At 36.6% G+C, this 18,590-nt stretch overlaps 1 protein-coding gene, 1 non-coding gene and 1 pseudogene across 2 annotated transcripts; all 3 read left to right on the top strand.

Annotated features, from left to right (window-relative positions):
• Window positions 1-521: 521 nt before the first annotated feature.
• On the top strand, window positions 522-3,381 carry LOC103944132 (E3 ubiquitin-protein ligase At1g63170). The gene is made up of 5 exons (XM_009354544.3): window positions 522-1,296; window positions 1,548-1,667; window positions 1,772-1,904; window positions 2,528-2,692; window positions 2,952-3,381. The coding sequence occupies exons 1-5, from the start codon at window positions 746-748 to the stop codon at window positions 3,126-3,128; spliced, it is 1,146 nt and encodes a 381-aa protein (XP_009352819.2). The 5' UTR covers window positions 522-745; the 3' UTR covers window positions 3,129-3,381.
• Window positions 3,382-5,288: 1,907 nt separating this feature from the next.
• On the top strand, window positions 5,289-12,138 carry LOC103944258. Its single transcript, XR_007260823.1, has 7 exons — window positions 5,289-5,742; window positions 9,868-10,056; window positions 10,154-10,335; window positions 10,533-10,654; window positions 10,748-11,018; window positions 11,235-11,544; window positions 11,739-12,138. It is a non-coding gene; the product is annotated as a sodium/calcium exchanger NCL2 (transcript).
• A 646-nt stretch (window positions 12,139-12,784) lies between these two features.
• LOC108865458 lies at window positions 12,785-18,526 on the top strand (annotated as a pseudogene).
• Window positions 18,527-18,590: the final 64 nt, after the last annotated feature.

Raw genomic sequence — 18,590 nt, 5'->3', positions numbered from 1 at the left:
GGCCTACCCACGTAGGCTATGAATAGTGTGCCTCAATTTTTACAATCAAGTTTGTATTGATGTACTATCTCTTTAGTTTAAATCATGTTAAAATGTCTGATAATTTTACTATGTTTCGGAAAGGCATCATATCTGGATTTCTTTTACTAAATTCTACCAATCAATAAATTTAGACTCTTGAAATTTGATTTAACGGCTAAAGTTAATATAATTTTTAAAAAGGTTTCATTTTTTTATCTGTTTGACCAAATTTTAAAAGTTCGAATTTATTAATTAATAGGATTTGATGGAAGAGATATGAAAGAAGATTCTTTTCCCTCTTCAGCGTGTGACATCGTTGATATGCGGGGAACAAGTGGATGTGTACTATGAAATCTATAAAATACCACTTGACTATATCCTTTTGCCTCTCTAATAAATGACAAAATGGCAAAATTATCCAAAATTAATTTCCTGTTCTCTTTTTCCTATTTACAACAAAATAAAACAAAATATGCTTCGGTAGTCCCGCGCGTACGTCAACTCGTCCGTCTTATTTAACGGTTGCCAAAACCCCATGTGATTCGTCTTCAAAGTGTGTTCTTCATTACCACGATACAAAACGCTCACCAAATTTTCCGATCCCAAAAAATCCAATCTTTCAATTCGATCCCCCACACTCTAACCCTAAATTTCACTTTTCCAGATCAAATGGAAAATCCCCAATTCAATTAGCTTCGAAATTCAGTAAAATTGAAAAAAAAAAATGTTGAGCTCAAACCAATATCAACCCTCTCCCTCCGACGCCTCGTCGCCGCTTTTAGGCCACTCTATAGCGGACAACATCGTCCGGAGCCGGAGACTCATACGTCGGCCGCCGCATCCTCTCCGTGGCGCAGCTCGGTTCTTGCGACGCGCGAGCAGCCGCCGGATGATGCTGCGAGAGCCGTCGGTTAGAGTCCGTGAGGCAGCGGCGGAGCAGGTGGAGGATCGCCAGAGCGACTGGGCCTACTCGCGGCCGATTATCGTTTTGGACCTATTGTGGAACGCTGGGCTCCTGGGACTTGCCGTCGGGGTGCTGTCGCTGAGCTGGAAAGAGGAGCCTTCCGTGCCTTTGAGGACTTGGATTGGCGGGTACGCGTTTCAGTGCCTGGTGCATATGGTCTGCGTGGTCGTGGAGTGCAAGCGGAGGAGGCGCGGAGGTCAAGCGGCGGCGGGGGCGGAAGCGAGTTCTGCGTGGGAAAGTTCATCTGGGTCTGGGAGTGATGATGCTGAGGACTATGGAGTTGAGCAGAGCACAGATTACACTGCCACCAGGTTTTTCCCTTTCTCTTTTTCTCTTTTGAAATTATGAACTTTTTGGTTTTAGGGTTAATTGAGAACTTGAACTGGGGTTTTGAGTATTAACTGTTACTGTTTGTAGTACCGTAGTTGTTGCATTGTCTGTTTTTGGGTGAAAATTGTTAAATTTGGGAATTTTGGATTGGATTTTGGCCTCTAGGAAAGAACCCATTTTCCAATGGAAGAAATTGTTTTGACTGAGATTGATTGATGGTTTGATGTGGCAGTGTTGCAAAGAATTTGGAGTCTGCGAATACGGTATTTTCGTTTATCTGGTGGATTCTTGGGTTCTACTGGGTGACTGCTGGCGGTGAAAATTTGACAGAGGAATCTCCCCAGTTATACTGGTTTGTTTGAGCTAATTGTCCCTTTTTGCTTCTGTTTTCTTTCAAGTCCTTTCTGCGCATGCTGTTGACTTTGTAGGCTTATAAAATATGGGTTTCTTTTGCAGGATATGTATCACTTTTCTTGCGTTGGATGTTGTTTTTGTAGTCATCTGCGTTGTTCTTGCATCTCTCGTTGGTATTGCCGTTTGCTTCTGTCTCCCCTGCATCATTGCCATCTTGTATGTTGTGACAGATCAGGTATGTGCTTATAGGAAATGTTTGAGTTTATTCCGTACATTAAGGGTGCTTGATAATCAGTGATTTTATGATGCCACTTGAATAAATTTGTCGCTTGTCGTATGGACATAAGATCTACTTTGACTGGTGAATGTCTATTGCACAACATTACGCCTCTTATCTTCTCGAGCCTCAAGAGTCAAGGCTATATATGAGGCAAACTAAGATTATATTGTAATGTTTCTGTTGTCTGGTGCAATTGAATGCACTAAAACTTTCGGATAGGAAATTATCTCCAATCCCCACTGGGATTCTGAGTTAAGATCTAAACATGCCATGTGAAGACATTGTCTAGCAGTGATTTTCTGCTCTTGGAGATTTACAGTGCCTTTGCTTTTATTTGTCAAATTTTGACTATCATATCTTGCACAGTTTCTGTGTATGAGTTGTTATCTTGCACGGTTTCTGTGTATGAGTCGTTTACTTTTTTAGGAGAAGTATTGAATTTCATTAACAGAATCTGTGAGAACTTTATACCTTCCTTCCGCTTATATGCAGTTAAATACTGTCTGTCCTTAAACCACTTATATGCTGTTAAATACTGTCTGTCCCTAATTTCCTGGTCATTTTTTGTTTCTGGACAGGAAGGAGCAACAAAGGAAGAGATCGATCGTTTGCCAAAGTACAAGTTCCGCAAGATACCTGATTTTGACAAAGTTAATGGTGAGATCCAAGAATCTTTTGGCGGAGTAATGACTGAATGCGACACTACTACACCTACCGAAAATGTTCTCTCCCCAGAGGATGCTGTAAGTTCCATGATACATTCTTGATATCTTGTTACTAGAAAAGTCTCGTAAAATAGTTAATTGTTTTTAAATGGCATGCGGAAATAGGTTTTTGTATTACCAACTGGAATTCATACATGCACTTGTTCAGCAATTGAGCCTTTCAAGTCATGTGTATGAAGTCTGGGACACCAGATCCGGGGTTTCAGTTTCTCATTGCCAAATTAACCCTACACCAAATCACCAAGTGTGCTTATTACGTTATTTGTGTTAATCTTAGGAATGTTGCATCTGCCTTTGTGCCTACGAAGATGGAATTGAACTGCGTGAACTTCCTTGCTGTCACCACTTTCACTGCACCTGCATAGACAAATGGTTACAGATCAATGCCACCTGCCCACTCTGCAAGTTCAACATTTTGAAGTCCGTTAGCCAAAGCAGTAGCGAAGAAGTATAAAAGTTAGTTCTGTATAACAGTTATGAGGAGATTGCATGCCCTGCTCCTATGTGTATAGACCATGAAAGATTTCACCGTCTGCCGGAATCCGGATGCAACTTCACGGTCGGGTTTGTTGCGGGAGCATCTTCACCTCCAAGAATGTTAGTTTGTATAATGAAAGTCATTTGTGTGATATCTTATAAACAAAATGTTTAATATGTAGTAGTCCTACCTTTTTTGACATAAATTACAAAATAGTATTTAACAAGGATATTCTCGTCTTTTGGCTGTAAAGTTCACGTGTCAGGTCTAGAATTTTTTAAATTATTTTTTGCTTCATAATTACCCCCAAAGGATTTATGGTGAGGATATAACCCAATTCAAAATTGTCTGCAAAATTGTGTCTTTACAAGTTTAATTCTTTTGGAAGAGGATCATCTCCAAATCTACTTTGTGAGAATTCTAGGGGTCTCCACATCTTAATTGTTTATTGTACATCGTGTGAATAGTTTTAGTCAGATATTATTTATATTTAATTTTAAATAAAAAAATCAAATGATTTCCGACTGATGTGAGGATCTTTGGAATCCCTATAATTTGGGTCCGGATGTGATCCAAAGGGAATTCTTTCTTCCACAAAAGAAGTCATCCTTGACGACATCCCATTCCTTCCTTCCCCATCGAACTGCCTCTCATCGCGGCTTCGCCATTGGAGGAGGGTTCTTGGTAAGCCATCGAATTGCACACGAACTCAGGGATGATGGAGTTAATTTAGCTTTTCGGTTTGCTTGCTTATTGATCAAAACCAACTTTACACGACACCGCATCACACATGCTGACATCTGTAATTTTCCTATGTAGAGTCAACGGTCCAAGTTTGGTATTAAATGATTTAGACCCCAAAGTTTGTATATAATGACTATTCAACGCTTGACCATGTGGACATGTGGTTCTTGTTGCAGCATTAGGTTGACAGAAAGATATCATTCATGCATATGCTTTTTCTGTTTTGAAAAGGGGCTAGTGGGTGGCTGTGCTATTGTAATTTACCTTTTTATACTCAAGAGGCATTTTAATTTTTTGATGACTATACTATCGTGTAATTCATCAGCGTTAATAATCGAATCTAAAATGTGTCGTATGAAATAAGAGCTTAAAATTCGTTCCCAAGTACTACGCAGGTTCCACTAGTTCTCGGGAATAAGTGAAAGTAATTTAAAATATCACAGTGTTAACAGAAAAAGAAGACTATTGTAGTCATTGATTATCTTTAGATTAGTCCAGTTCTCGTTATATGCATGGATACAAGGATCCTCGTACTGATGAAGAAATAAAAAAAATAGAAACAAGCTGTTTTTTCACCAAAATTCAACCCCACCTGTACCACTCTGCAGCTCACGTTTGGATCGTTAACCATGTTTTTTAAATTAAAAGTTGGCATTGAAAAAGGATTTAACTTCACTACTGCTTACACCCAATCCTGACTGGACACGTATCGGAGTTTTGATTAAAAAAAATCAAAATTTAGACATATGTTCACCCGGAATTGGGTGTAAGCAACAACTGCTGCTGAATTTGCAGTAGCCAAATCCAATTCATTAAAAATCTAATTTGATTCACCAACTCAGATTCCGTAGATAGTTAGGATAATGAAAGAGGCCTACGAATACTAAAGCTCTATGATGAATCTTCGTATGAATCTCTTCGGGCTAATACTTGTTATGCTTGTCATCAATATAAAATCTTTAGTTACCACGTGATCATTTTAAATGATATAAGAGTCATAAGACGATACATATTTTAAACTATTCTAATTTATTAGAAATAAAATCTTGATATTTGAGAGATTGACCTAACTTGTATACGCATAATACAATAGACTAGTCAACGTATCCGTTAACGTGTGCATTTATATTTAGAGACTTTCATTACTTATATCCAAAACTATGCAATAATTAATGTCATTGTGGAGCAAGTATAGAAGAATATGTTTGGTCAAGTTGTTTAAAAAAATCCAAATAGGTAGGTAGCTGTTTCTGTAAAACTGCCGCATTCTATGAATTTAATAACTTTTGTTCTTACTTGTAAATTTAGAGGAAGGAAAGGATGGATTTTGCTTATGTCAGACAACTTGCTTGATTTTTTTGCCCATTTTGTCTGATGCCACAACTTGCACGGTATCGCTCTCCATATAAACCTAATCAAGTACCAAGTTTCCTCATTCACATATTTTCATTACAAAGCTAAGTGTCTCTGGATATGTCAAGACCAGCTTTGTTCATTATATTTCTGGTCCTCCAACTGGTCCATTTAGGAAGCGGCCGGATTGTTAGAGACTCCGGTCTTGTATCATATGGAATAAACGACGTAATAAGCCAATCATCGATCCTCGAAGCACTGAATCTTAAAGCAGATTATGTGACTTGTGAAGCAACGTATGGATTCTTGCCTTGTGCAACTTCAGTTTGGGGGCTTCTTTTTCTGGTTATCGTCTACGAGGTCTTGCTCTCCCTTGCAGATCATTATGTTTCAAGAGGATCTGGTATCTTCTTTGAATTGTTTGGGACTGGTGTCTTTGGTGCTAGTGCTTTCCACATGCTTGGCTTGATTCCACAAGTTGGAATGGTTCTTGGTAAGCTCTTTAATTTCTTCTCAAGCCTCAGCATGTATCGTTTGTTATTAGCTCATCGATCGTCTTCCTCTCGTCTATAAAGTCTATTATGCTACATTGTTCTTCATTTCATCGTAATTGACAATTAAAGCACCATTTTGAAGAAGAATAAGCCTAAATCGTCCGAGTATTTCTCACTGACGTTAACAGATGTCAATTAGGGGAACTGCACTAATTATAAAAAAAATGTAAGTCATCAAAGGTTGAGTCTTGAGTTAGCAACAGTATGATAAAATGCTCTAATGGGGGATAGTGAGGTGGCCTACTTAATTAATTAGCGAGTTAAATTATAAATCCAGGTGTACAGCTTCATAGTCTGTCATTTTATAATTGTTTCCCGACCATAAAAATTTGAAGAGCAGGTATAAAGAAGAGGCTCCAGGTCTGGTGTCCCAAAAATGTGTCTCATTTGTGTCTCATTGCTAATATGTTGACATGTGTCCTTTAACTTAACTTAAAACTTAACTCTATTAACTTTATTTATTTAACATTTAAATTTATAAAAAAATCCAAAATAATAAAAAACTGTTGGGTTAACGAGGTGAGTAAACACAAATATGATTCTTCACCTTCTTTTACGTGGCTGTTGAGTGAACAAACTTCTCTGTTCAAGCTCTCTGGTAGAAAGTGAGACTAATGAACAAGCTTCTTTGTCCCTGGATATGTGTGTATATGTATATATATTGACACACTTATATATATATATATATATATATATATGTTTTTGTCAAATATATATACACTGAATAAGGTATGGATATATATATATATATATATATATATAATCGAACCATTTATAATTTTCTTGCTGAAATATTCATATGTAAATTTGACTCTTATATATTGTATTTTTCATTTTTCCTTAAGGACATGGTCGGAGAAGATAATACCGGTGAAGCATATGAAAAGCCATATTTGAAATAGAATTCTTCATTTTCTTTCCATGGGTGTTGAGTTGCCAAGGTGAACAAGGATTAATGAAGACAAAAACGATTTGAAGCAGTGGGACTACTGCTTACTGAATAAAGAGTTGAGTAGGCAAACTGAGGGCTTTAGTAATTATCGATTGTGTGTATGTTGCTGTTGTTATTCTCGTGCAGAAAATACAAAGCTCCATTTTTCACTATAAACAAAACTAGAACTGTAGTATTCAATATTTCAGTTTGAGGCGAGTGAGATTATAACAAATATGAAATCATCATTCATAGTTGAGTTGATTGAGTTACACAAAACCAAAACTATAGTACTATATATGTCCTTTAAATGCAAGAACTGATTTGTGACTAAATGAAAGCTCTTGCAGGTGCTTGGTGTCAAACGAATTTCACTCTAAAAACAAAGTAAAGTTCATTCTTTTGTTCCATTGGCTTCACTGGGATTATCTTTTTCGTCCACGTCCTTAAGGAAAAATGAAAAGTACAATATAAGAGTCAAATTTATATATGAATATTTCGGCAAGAAAATTATAAATGGTTCAATAAGTGTATATATATACTTTTTTTTTTTGTCAAATATATATATATATGATTCATAGCATGGAGTTCCTTGATCACCTTTCAGTTGGGACGCAGAAGCTTGCTCATTAATTTCACTTTCTATTAGAAAGCTTGAACAGAGAAGTTTGTTCACTCAACAACCATGTAAAAGAAGGTGAAGAATCCTATTTGGGTATACTTTTTTTTTTTGTCAAATATATATGATTCATAGCATGGAGTTCCTTGTTCACCTTTCAGTTGGGACGCAGAAGCTTGCTCATTAATTTCACTTTCTACTAGAAAGCTTGAACAGAGAAGTTTGTTCACTCAACAGCCACGTAAAAGAAGGTGAAGAATCCTATTTGGGTTTGCTCACCTTGTTAACCCAACAGTTTTTTATTATTTTGGATTTTTTTAAATTTAAATGTTAAATAAATAAAGTTAACAGAGTTAAGTTTTAAGTTAAGTTAAAGGACATGTGTCAACATATTAGCAATGAGACAAATGAGACACATTTTAAGGAACACCAGACATGGAGCCTAAAGAAGAGAGAGAATTTTGAAAAATTACAAAAAATAAAAAATAAAATAGAGTACCTAAATTGTAATGACCATAATACATTGCATCAGAGCAAACTATACGCATGTGTTGAATTGTTGATATTAACAACTCACGTGTTGAATATGTATTGTTCACGCGTTAATTAAATTTAAATAACCTTACACGTGACGAGAAGTGTTGAGAGTGTGAATGAGTATTAGAGTGAAGAAACTTGAGGTTTCACTATAAAACCAATTGGCAACATGGAGAGTAGCCCAACTTACTTATAAGCTCATTCAAGGTCCCATCAATGTGAGACTCATTCTCAACACGCCCCCTCATGTTTAGCAAATTTTCAAGACTAACACGTCAACAACACAATGGGGTGACATGGAGCGCGTGTGGTCGTTTGGCTTCACACTTGAGACAAGTTGCTTTGATAACATGAAGAAAGTTGAGGTTCCATCATGAATCAATTGGCAATATGAGGGGTAGTCCAACTTACTTATAAGCCCATGCAAAGTCCCTCATTCCATCAATGTGAGACTCATTCTCAATAGATTAGTAGTTTAAATGATTTTGACTTGCTGAGTAAATGCTTGACTATTTGGAGAAATGTTCAGAAGTTTTGGTCTTAAGCTTTAAATCAAAGTAGTAATACACATGACATGTATTATATTTGTAAATTGATGACAGAAATTCACATTTTGTTCACTACTATAATATTAGCTTTAGGTGGCGGATGATGATGGTGGATATTAGAAAAATTCTGTTGGATAAATTATATCCGACACATCATTTAATTAGTGGCGGATATTAGAAAAATCCTGTCGGTTATATCTGACATAAAGTCCTGGCTGATATTTAGTGGCGGATATCAAACAAATCATGTCGGTTATAACTAACATAAATTGGTATCTAGTTTTCATTGCTTTCGAGTGTCCATGTTTTTTCTGACTTTCCCGAAAAGTGGAATGTGTGATTTCAATTACAAACTTACAGGTCACATGTCGTAGATTTTGGGGAACTGTGGGTACGAATTTAAACTTGCTAAAATTTGTTAGTAGTTAGTAATTACCTGGCCAAGAGGTGATTGAAAAACTTGAATAATTTTGTGTTGTTTGTTTTAGTGGGTTGGATGTTGTTGGTGGTGGTGCTACGAGCGAATGTTGTCGCTCAGAACAGTTAGCACAACATTATGGTGTTGATGCTGCTCGAGACACCTTAAATACGGGGCAGTAAGAGACAACCCATCCCATGAACTCATCTGACTCGAACGACCCCATGATGGAGGGTAGAAACGGGTGAGGGTTTGGGTTGGATAGTCTGGTCAGGACCTGGATTTCCTAACGGGCGTGGCGCTCGGCGTCTAGCTTGGAATGAAGGGCGGACTTGTCGACGACTTTGAGAGCGAACGGGCGACGAGCGGAGGGGTCGGATGACGGGTCGTGGCCTAAGAAAACGGTGCCCATTGCTCCCTTGTCTAAGACTTTAAGGGCCCTGAGGTTTTCGAGATCAAGCTCCGGCGAGGTTTAGGATGGTGAATGCAAGGGATATGGAAAATGCAGAAAGTGGATTATATTTTTTTTTAGTATTAATATAATTGCTGTCGGTTTTAGCCAACAAGAATTCTTTTATTTATTCTTATTAATAAACTCTCTGTCGGTTATAGCCGACAGAAGTTCTGGCGGTTTTAGTATTTTCTGTCGGTTTTATCCAACAGAAATTCTTATTTATTATTATAAATATATATATTCTGTCGGTTATATTCGACACAATTTCTGTCGGTTTTAGAGAATTTTCTGTCAGAAAATTCATTTCTTGACGCTGGTAATTCTGTTGCTTATTATATCCGCCACTGCATCTATTTTTTGTCGGATTTTGCTTAAAAGCCGACAGTAGTATACGTTTCTTGTCGGTTATCATAGCGACACTAATAAATGGTTTTGTAGTAGTGGTTCTCCAGTAATTGGAGTTACAGCAACTACAAAAACTGTATTATGTCTTGTAAATTCATGACTTGTATTATGTCTTGTAAATTCATGACGACAATTCACATTTTGTTCCTCAGTAACTGGAATTACAGCAAGTACAGAAACTGCGGAGGAAATGGCAGAAATGAACATGAGCATGCTTGCAGGATCAACAATCATGATTCTTACCCTAATTTGGGGTTCTGTTGTTGCTTTCGGTAGCTCCGACCTCTCGGATTCTCAAACTTCATCAAATCCAGAAAATAAGAAACCCTTCAGTTTAACTGGTTTACTTCTCTAATCTCCACAAACACTAGTTCACTCACTGACAGAAGGAGGTCTAAAATATGATAACTTCATGTGTAAGTAAACATGGCTGTGCAGGTTCTGGTGTAAGAACTGATATCGAAGCCCGAGATAGTGCAAGAATCATGATGCTCTCGTTGATCCCATATCTCATTCTTCAGCTGGCAAAAATCTTGACTTCAACTACAGCGGTTCGAGTTGTGATCTTAATTTCTCTACTGATTGCATCTGCATTCCTTGCCACTTACTTCATTTACCAGGTAACACAACTTCAAGAATATAAAATCTGCTCGGCAATACTTAGATGATTGTAAAAGTTCGATTTATTGTGTATGAAAGATGAAATAACTTAATAAGAACCCGAAAAAGACTGATTGTTTAAGCAATGGTGAACACAATACATAAGTTCGAAATGTTGTATTCGTGAACTTCTTAACTGAGAAAAAAAATTATGCAGTTCTTTCAACCATGGATTCAAAGCAGAAGGCTTGAATATTTGATGCGTAAATACATACCAAAAAGCATACTGGCGAGTCTTATGAGAGTAGGCGGAAACCCTAATGTATCCAGTATAAAAGAGTAAGTACCCGGTTTCTATTTTTAGTTTACTCCACCTGAATCGCTGAAATGCCATGATCTCATCATTTAGTCGTTTTCTAAATTTATTTGCAGGCTGTTCCACAGAATAGACAAGAATCATAACGCATATATTTCAGCAGATGAGCTTAGAGCATTGATCCTAGGAATGAAAATAAACGAAATAGGTCTGGATGACGATGATTATGTAGCAGAAGTGATGAAGCAATTTGATCTCTCTGGCGACGCTCAAATAGATGAGACGGAGTTTGTGAATGGAATCTCAAAATGGATTAATCTAGCTAAGCCCCCTGCCAACGGTAAAGGTCATGAACATAGATCGCTTTTCAGAAGAAATAATTCCAAGGTACAATTCAGCCCCGGTAGGACTACTAGTATATTTTTTATACAAAAGCAATATTTTACTTTAAGCTAATGTGAACCCTGGAGACAGGGACCTTAAATTACCTGCATAGGGGAGGAGCACATCTGCTATGACGCCCGCATTAATTTGCCTGATAGGACTAATTTGCATTCTTAGAAAAACTAGAGTTTCATCCGGGTCATTAAACTGCACTTGCAGAATGAGAAATCTATAGAAGATCAGCTTACGCCACTGATCTCTAAGAAAAAGGAGACTAAGGGTGCTACTACATCGTGGATGAATCTCCTGAAGGCTGCTTTTCTAATTATTCTAGGAACTGCCATGACGGTTTTTCTTTCAACTGCCCCTCATGGAAAGTCTCCGAAAGTTTTCCACTGCTGCAAGCATCCCTTCTTTCACGGTCTCGTATGTTGTGATACCCTTGGCTACAAACTACAGACTGGCGCTAATGTCAGTAACGTCTGCCAAAGAGAAGACGGAGAATGCCATCTCTTTAACACTTTCTGAGGTCTGTTTCTCTCCATAAACTCAAATATATTGTTTTAACTACTTTCACACACTTGAGCGTCTAATGATGTCAAACACTTACTTCTCCCCGATTTATATTCCAAAGGTCCGTCCCTAATACTTTCCATGAGCCAAAACACAACACTAAAACTCCATATGATCAATATCATCTGACATTTGAACTGTTCTCTGCAGATTTACAACGCCGCGTTCATGAACAACATTGTGGGGATGGTCATATTTTTGGCCCTTGTTTATATACGCAATTTATCATGGGACGTGGCTGCTGATGTTTTAGTTGTTTTACTTATTTCGACAGCAGTTGGTCTTTCTACCAGCTTCAGCAGGAAGTTCCCATTTTGGACAAGCATTCTAGCATACATTCTGTACCCTCTATCACTGCTGCTGGTTTATGTTCTTACCACTGTTATCGGATGGTCTTAAGCCAACAGTTTCGTGACTAGCAAAATATGCTTTTCATTGTAACCAATATCTAAATGTTACTGCAAATATACTTCGGACTGTAAATAAAAACATAAACTTTTAAAATACCGTAAATGTTAAAGTAATTTAAAATACCACTTTGTTAACGGGAAAATAAGAGTATTGTAGTCATTGATTATCTTTATTTTAGTCCATATCTCTTGTCATATGCATGGGATACAAAGGCCCTCATACTGATGAAGGAAGGAAAAACTAGAAAACAAGCTATTGCTTCACCAAAATTCAACCCACCTCTGCCACTCTGCAGTCTGCAGCACGTTTGGATCTTTAACCTTTGTTTAAATTACAAGGTGGCATTGAAGAATCTTAGTACTTTGATTAATTAATTCAGATTCCGCAGACAATTAGGATAATGAAAGAGACCTGCCTATACTACAGCTCACTGGTGAATCTTCATATGGATTTGTATTTGCAGCTAGGCTATATTATTAATTCTTTTTTACATCGTGGTTATTTCAAATGAGAAGAGTCATAAGATGATACGTAGTTTAAACTACTCTAATTTATTGGAAGGAAAATTCAAAATTTAATGAAAGAAGTACGTTGTCATGATCAACTGACTTAACTTATATACGCATACTTCGATAGACTAAATTTACTCATTAATATGTGCGTTTATATTTAAAGAGTTTCATTACTTATATCCAAAACGATGCAATGGTTGATGGCATTGTGGGCCAACTATATAGGAATATATTTGGTCAAATTATTAGAAAATCCAATTAGGTAGCAGGTAGCTTTTTCTGCAAACCTGCCACATTCTATAAATTACTAACTTCTGTTCCTACTGTTCAAAATCTAGACGAAGGAAAAAAGGGATTTGCTAATGTCAACAACTTGCTTGATTTTTATGCCCATTTTTGTCTGATGTCACAACTTGCATGGAATTGATCTCCATTTAAACCTAATCAAGCACCAAGTTTCTCATTTGTAATAATTATTCATTACAAAGCTAAGTGTCTCTGGATATGTCAAGACCAGCTCTGTTCATCATTTTTCTGGTCCTCCAACTAGTCCATTTAGGAAGCGGCCGGATTGTTAGAGACTCCGCTCTTATATCCGATGGAATAAACGACGAAACAAGCCAATCTTCGATCATCAAAGCTCTGAATCTTAAGGCAGATTCTGTGACTTGTGAACCAATTTATGGCTTCTTGCCTTGTGCAACTTCAGTTCGGGGGCTTCTTTTTCTGATAATCGTCTACGAGGTCTTGCTCTCCCTCGCAGATCATTACGTTTCAAGAGGATCTGAAATCTTCTTTGAATTGTTTGGGACTGGTATCTTCGGTGCTACTGCTTTCCACCTGCTTGGCTTGATTCCACAAGTTGGAGTGGTTCTTGGTAAGATCCTTAATTTCTTCTCAAACCTCAGCTTGTATTGTTTGTTATTAGTTCATCGATCGTCTTCCTCTCCTCTATATTGTTCTCCATTTCATAAATAGACAATTAAAGCACCATTTTGAAGAATAAGAAAAACCCTAAATAGTCCAAGTATTTCTCACTGACATTAACATGTATTAATTAGCGGAATTACACTATTTATAAAAAATGTAAGTCATCAAAGATGGAGTCTTGAGTTAGTAGTATGATAAATTACTCTAAGAGCATCTCCAATGGTGACCTAAAACCTAAAAATATTTAGCCCATAAAATTTAGGTTTTAGCCCATAAACAGTTTTTATACTCCAACCCTTCTGGCCTAAAATTTTAGCCCAATATTATCAAAGAATGAATTAAGGCTAATTTTTTTAAAATTAACCTTTTAAAAAAAATTATGTAGACTATCCTAAATTAATTTTATGAACATTTTAACCTAAAAATATTTAAATTTTGAAAAATCACTAAATTAATACATGAAAATCATGATAAACCACATAAACTTAAAAAAAAAAAAAAAAAAAAAAAAAAGACAATTAGTAAATCACATAAACTTAATACAATCGAAAACTCATAGACTACATAAACTTAATAATGATATCCACCATCTTGACTTGGTGATGGACTTGGGTGATAGTCTTGAGATGAATCATCATCTTGAAATATACTTCTTGTGGCATTCCTTCGTAAAATTTCCTTTTGCTTACCACGTAAGTATTTCTTCCTCTCTAGAGTGTATTTATCGAGGTCCTCTATTATCAAATTAGTTTTGTACCTTTCTTGCTTCCTATCCCCTTGTTCCTTCATAGCCAAAAACATTTGGTCCGATTCTTCTTGTCGACGGCACTGGTTTTCGTTCATTCTTGCCATTTCGCTAGCAAATTTTGCACGTATTAGATCTTGGGACTTCCCTTTTCTCTTTACTTCCTTTTGCTTATCTCTACCCGGGGGCCTTGGAAAAGAAGAAGTTGGGCTCATTTGGTCGACACCTTCATTGTCTACAAAATTCACACCTTCATTGACATCATTTGGGGGTGGGGCTTCATTATGAAATAATCTTCTACATTGTTGATTCGCATCGGTTCCCCACCTCGGACAATCCTTGAGGATGTTCTTGCATGATGCAACTTAAAAGCTTGATTTTTTGGTGTAGTTCTTGTTTTGTAAATTACCATTGCTTTGTCACCCTATGCAACAAATACATAAAAACAATTAATTGCAAAATACTATTATGTACATGACAACTAAAATATCAACAAAGAAACTCACAATTTCTGAGGCGCCCCTTCCACTAAGCATGTCAACCATGACTCTCTCCAAACTTCCCTTCCACAAAGTGCACGCTTTGTTGATAATCTTCCACCGATCATAAACACCACCAACTTCCCTTCGACCGGCGTTGGAGTTTTCATGGAACTTATCAACGATTTTACCCCACAAAACCTTTCTATTTTGATTGGTGTCGACCGCACCATCTTTGATAACCAAAATCCATGCTCAACATAAAGCAATATCTTCGTCAAAGGTCCAATTACGACCTCTAACATGCTCTTTTGCCATCTTGAAAATTTTGGAAATGAGAAGAAATAGTATAAAGAAAAATTGAAAGAATTGTAGAAGAAAAGTGAGTTTTGTGTGGATGTTTGAACAAATACATAGGTATTTATAGAGTTTTTGCTTGAATTTTAAGTTAAATAAAATTTTAAAATTATTCTAGCCGTTGGATTTAAATTTGGACCGTTAGATCTTAATTTTTACCGTTATATTTAATTATATTCGATCTAAGCCGTTGGATTCAATAAATACATAAATATAAAACTAAAAAAATAATAATTTGAACCTGGACCGTTGGATTAACCAACGGCCCATTTAAACGTAGCCGTTGGATTATAAAAAGTAGCCGTTGGGCTACTTATTGCACTTACAGGCGGGGGAACACCCCCATGTGGCCATGTTGGTTTTCTAAAAATGCCTAGCGCGTGCAACACGTAGGTGAGTAGGGGAAAGGAACTGAGCGTCACAGCTCCGGTTTCAGTCTCAGTTGGTGGGGCCCATTTTACTTTGTGGCCTAAAACTGTGTTGGTATTTGACCCTCAAATGAGTTTTAGGTTTTAGGTTAATTTTGGGTCATGGGTTGGAGTGGATTTTTGCGGGGAGGGGGGGGAGAGAAAATTTTAGATTATAAGTCACCATTGGAGATGGTCTAATGGGTCGATAGTCAATGTTAATCATCCCCCATGCATATTCATCCATCAAGAAGTTGGAGACTATTTTATTAGTCAATGTTGCCAGCTTGGTTCATTTTTCTTAGCTTAATATTTGTTCCGAATACAATAAAGGAAAGAATAGTTACTTTTACCCAAAAAAAAAAAAAGGAAATAATAGTTGGCATTCCAAATTTTTTATAATTAAAAAGAAAAATACATTTGTGAGGGATGTAGAATGAGATTTTTGGAGTGCTAATAACAGTTCCCTAATATAATATATATTTACAATCTATTCTATCTTTTTTTATTTAATCAGGTATATACAATGAATTCAAAAGGGGAACCGGATTCCTTACAAACCTAAAAGAACTAAGCCTACTCATCAAATGATTCAAACTATTAAAATTTGATCCAACGGCTAAAAATAAAAAATCATCTAAAGTTATAATAATTGTAGTTGTTAAATTAAATTTCAAAGGTCTGAATCATTTGATTCTTAAGCTCAATTTCTTTGATTTCAGATAGGATCCGGTTCCTTCAAAAGTAACAACTCTGCAAATCCCGGACCATGTCAGAGCAGGTAAAATAAGAGAGAGAATTTTGAAAATTTACGTGAAAAAAAAAAAAAAAAGTACCTAAACTCTGATGACCATAATCTTATTGGGAGGAATCTAACTTCGAGGAATTAAAGCTTTACGTAAAAGTTTAATTATATTGGGTCTCCATTTTGTGGCTCAGTTGCTCACCTTTATATAAATACATATATATATATGGTATCAGAATAGAGAATGTACTCGTGTTGAATCGTAGATCTCAACAACTCATGCGCTTAATTTTGTGGCTCAGCTGCTTACCTCTATATATTTAACATGACAAGGCGTGTTAAGAGTGTGAATGAGTATTAAAGATTCATAGTTTAAAATAAAAACTAATGAAAAATATTTGAAAACTTTAAGTTTTAATCAAAAAAATAGAAAATGTTGTAAATAAATAGTACCAGGAATGACATTTTAGAGTAAAAATGTTTTTTCATTTTAAATGATTTTGACTTGCCTAGTAATTGCTTGACTATTTGGAGAACAGTTCAGAAGTTTTGGTTTCAACTTTTAAATCAAAGTATTACGTTTTGACCTGTATTATGTCTTGTAAATTCATGACGACAATTCACATTTTGTTCCTCAGTAACTGGAATTACAGCAAGTACAGAAACTGCGGAGGAAATGGGAGAAATGAACATGAGCAAACAATCATGATTCTTACCCTAATTTGGGGTTCTGTTGTTGCTTTCGGTAGCTCCGACCTCTCGGATTCTCAAACTTCATCAAATCCAGAAAATAAGAACCCCTTCAGTTTAACTGGTTCACTTCTTCTCTGATCTCCACAAACACTAATCAACACTCACTGAGAGAGAGGTCTAAAATATGATAACTTAATGTGTAAGTAAACATAGTTGTGCAGGTTCTGGTGTAAGAGCTGATGTCGAAACCCGAGATAGTGCAAGAATCATGATGCTCTCGTTGATCCCATATCTCTTTCTTCAACTGGCAAAAATCTTGACTTCAACCACAGCAGTTCGAGTTGTGATCTTAATTTCTCTACTGATTGCATCTGCAATCCTTGCCACTTACATCATCTACCAGGTAACACAACTTCAAGAATATAAAATCTGCCTCGGCAATACTTATATGATAGTAAAATTTGACTTATTGTGTATGAAAGATGTAATAATTAACGTACTGAAATAATAAGAATCCGAGAAAGACTTTTGATTGTTTAAGCAACGATGAACAAAGTACAAAAGTTAGAAATGTTGTAGTCCTGAACTTCTTAACTGATAGAAAACAATTATGCGGTTCTTTCAACCATGGATTCAGAGCAGAAGGCTTGAATATTTGATGCGTAAATACATACCAAAGATACTGTCGAGTCTTCTGACAGTAGACGGAAACGCTAATGAATCCAGTATTAAAGAGTAAGTACTCGGTTTCTGTTTTTAGTTCACTCCACCTGAATGGCTGAAATGCCATGTTCTCATCATTTAGTCGTTTTCTAAATTTATTTGCAGGCTGTTCATAGAATAGACAAGAATCGTAACACATACATATCAGCAGATGAACTTAGAGCATTGATCCTAGGAATACAAATAGAAGAAATAGGTCTGGATGATGATGATTATGCAGAAGAACTAAGAAGTGATGAAGCAATTTGATCCCTCTGGCGACGCTCAAATAGCTGAGACGGAGTTTGTGAATGGACTCTCAAAATGGATTAATCTAGATAAGACCCCTGCCAACGGTAAAGATAATGAACATAGTTCGCTTTTCAGAAGAAATAATTCCAAGGTATAAATTCAGCCCCGGTAGGACTATAAGTATTTTTTTTTATACAAGCAATATTTTACTTTAACTAATGTAAACATCGGGAAGAGGGACTTGAAATTACCTGCACGAGGGATGAGCACACCTGCTCTTACGCCCGCATTTGCCTGATAGGACTATATTTGAATGCTTAGAAAAACAAGATTTTCATCCGGGTCATTAAACTGCACTTGCAGAATGAGACATCTATGGAAGATCAGCAGACACCGCTGATCTCTAAGAAAAAGAAGACTAGGGGTGCTGATACATCGTGGATGAATCTCCCGAAGGCTGCTTTTCTAATTATTCTAGGAACTGCCATAACGGTTTTTCTTTCAATGCCCCTCATGGTAAGTCTCCAAGAGTTTTCCACTGCTGCAAGCATCCCTTCTTTCACGACCTCGTATGTTGTGATACCCTCGGCTACAAATTACAGAGTGGCGCCAATGTCTGTATCGTCTGTCAAAGACAAGACGGAGAATGCCATCTCCTTAACACTTTCTGAGGTCTGTTTCTCTCCATAAACTCAAATATATTATTTTAACTACTTCACACACTTTGAGCGTCTAATGATGTCAAACACTTATTTCTCCCGATTTATAC

This window comes from the organism of the source record quoted next, unplaced genomic scaffold (genome assembly GCF_019419815.1).
Source record: "Pyrus x bretschneideri cultivar Hongxiangsu unplaced genomic scaffold, Pyrus_bretschneideri_v1 Contig33, whole genome shotgun sequence".
Classification (NCBI taxonomy): domain Eukaryota; kingdom Viridiplantae; phylum Streptophyta; class Magnoliopsida; order Rosales; family Rosaceae; genus Pyrus; species Pyrus x bretschneideri.
The sequence above is the reverse complement of the archived record's forward strand: the minus strand, read 5'-3'. Positions and strand labels throughout refer to the sequence as shown.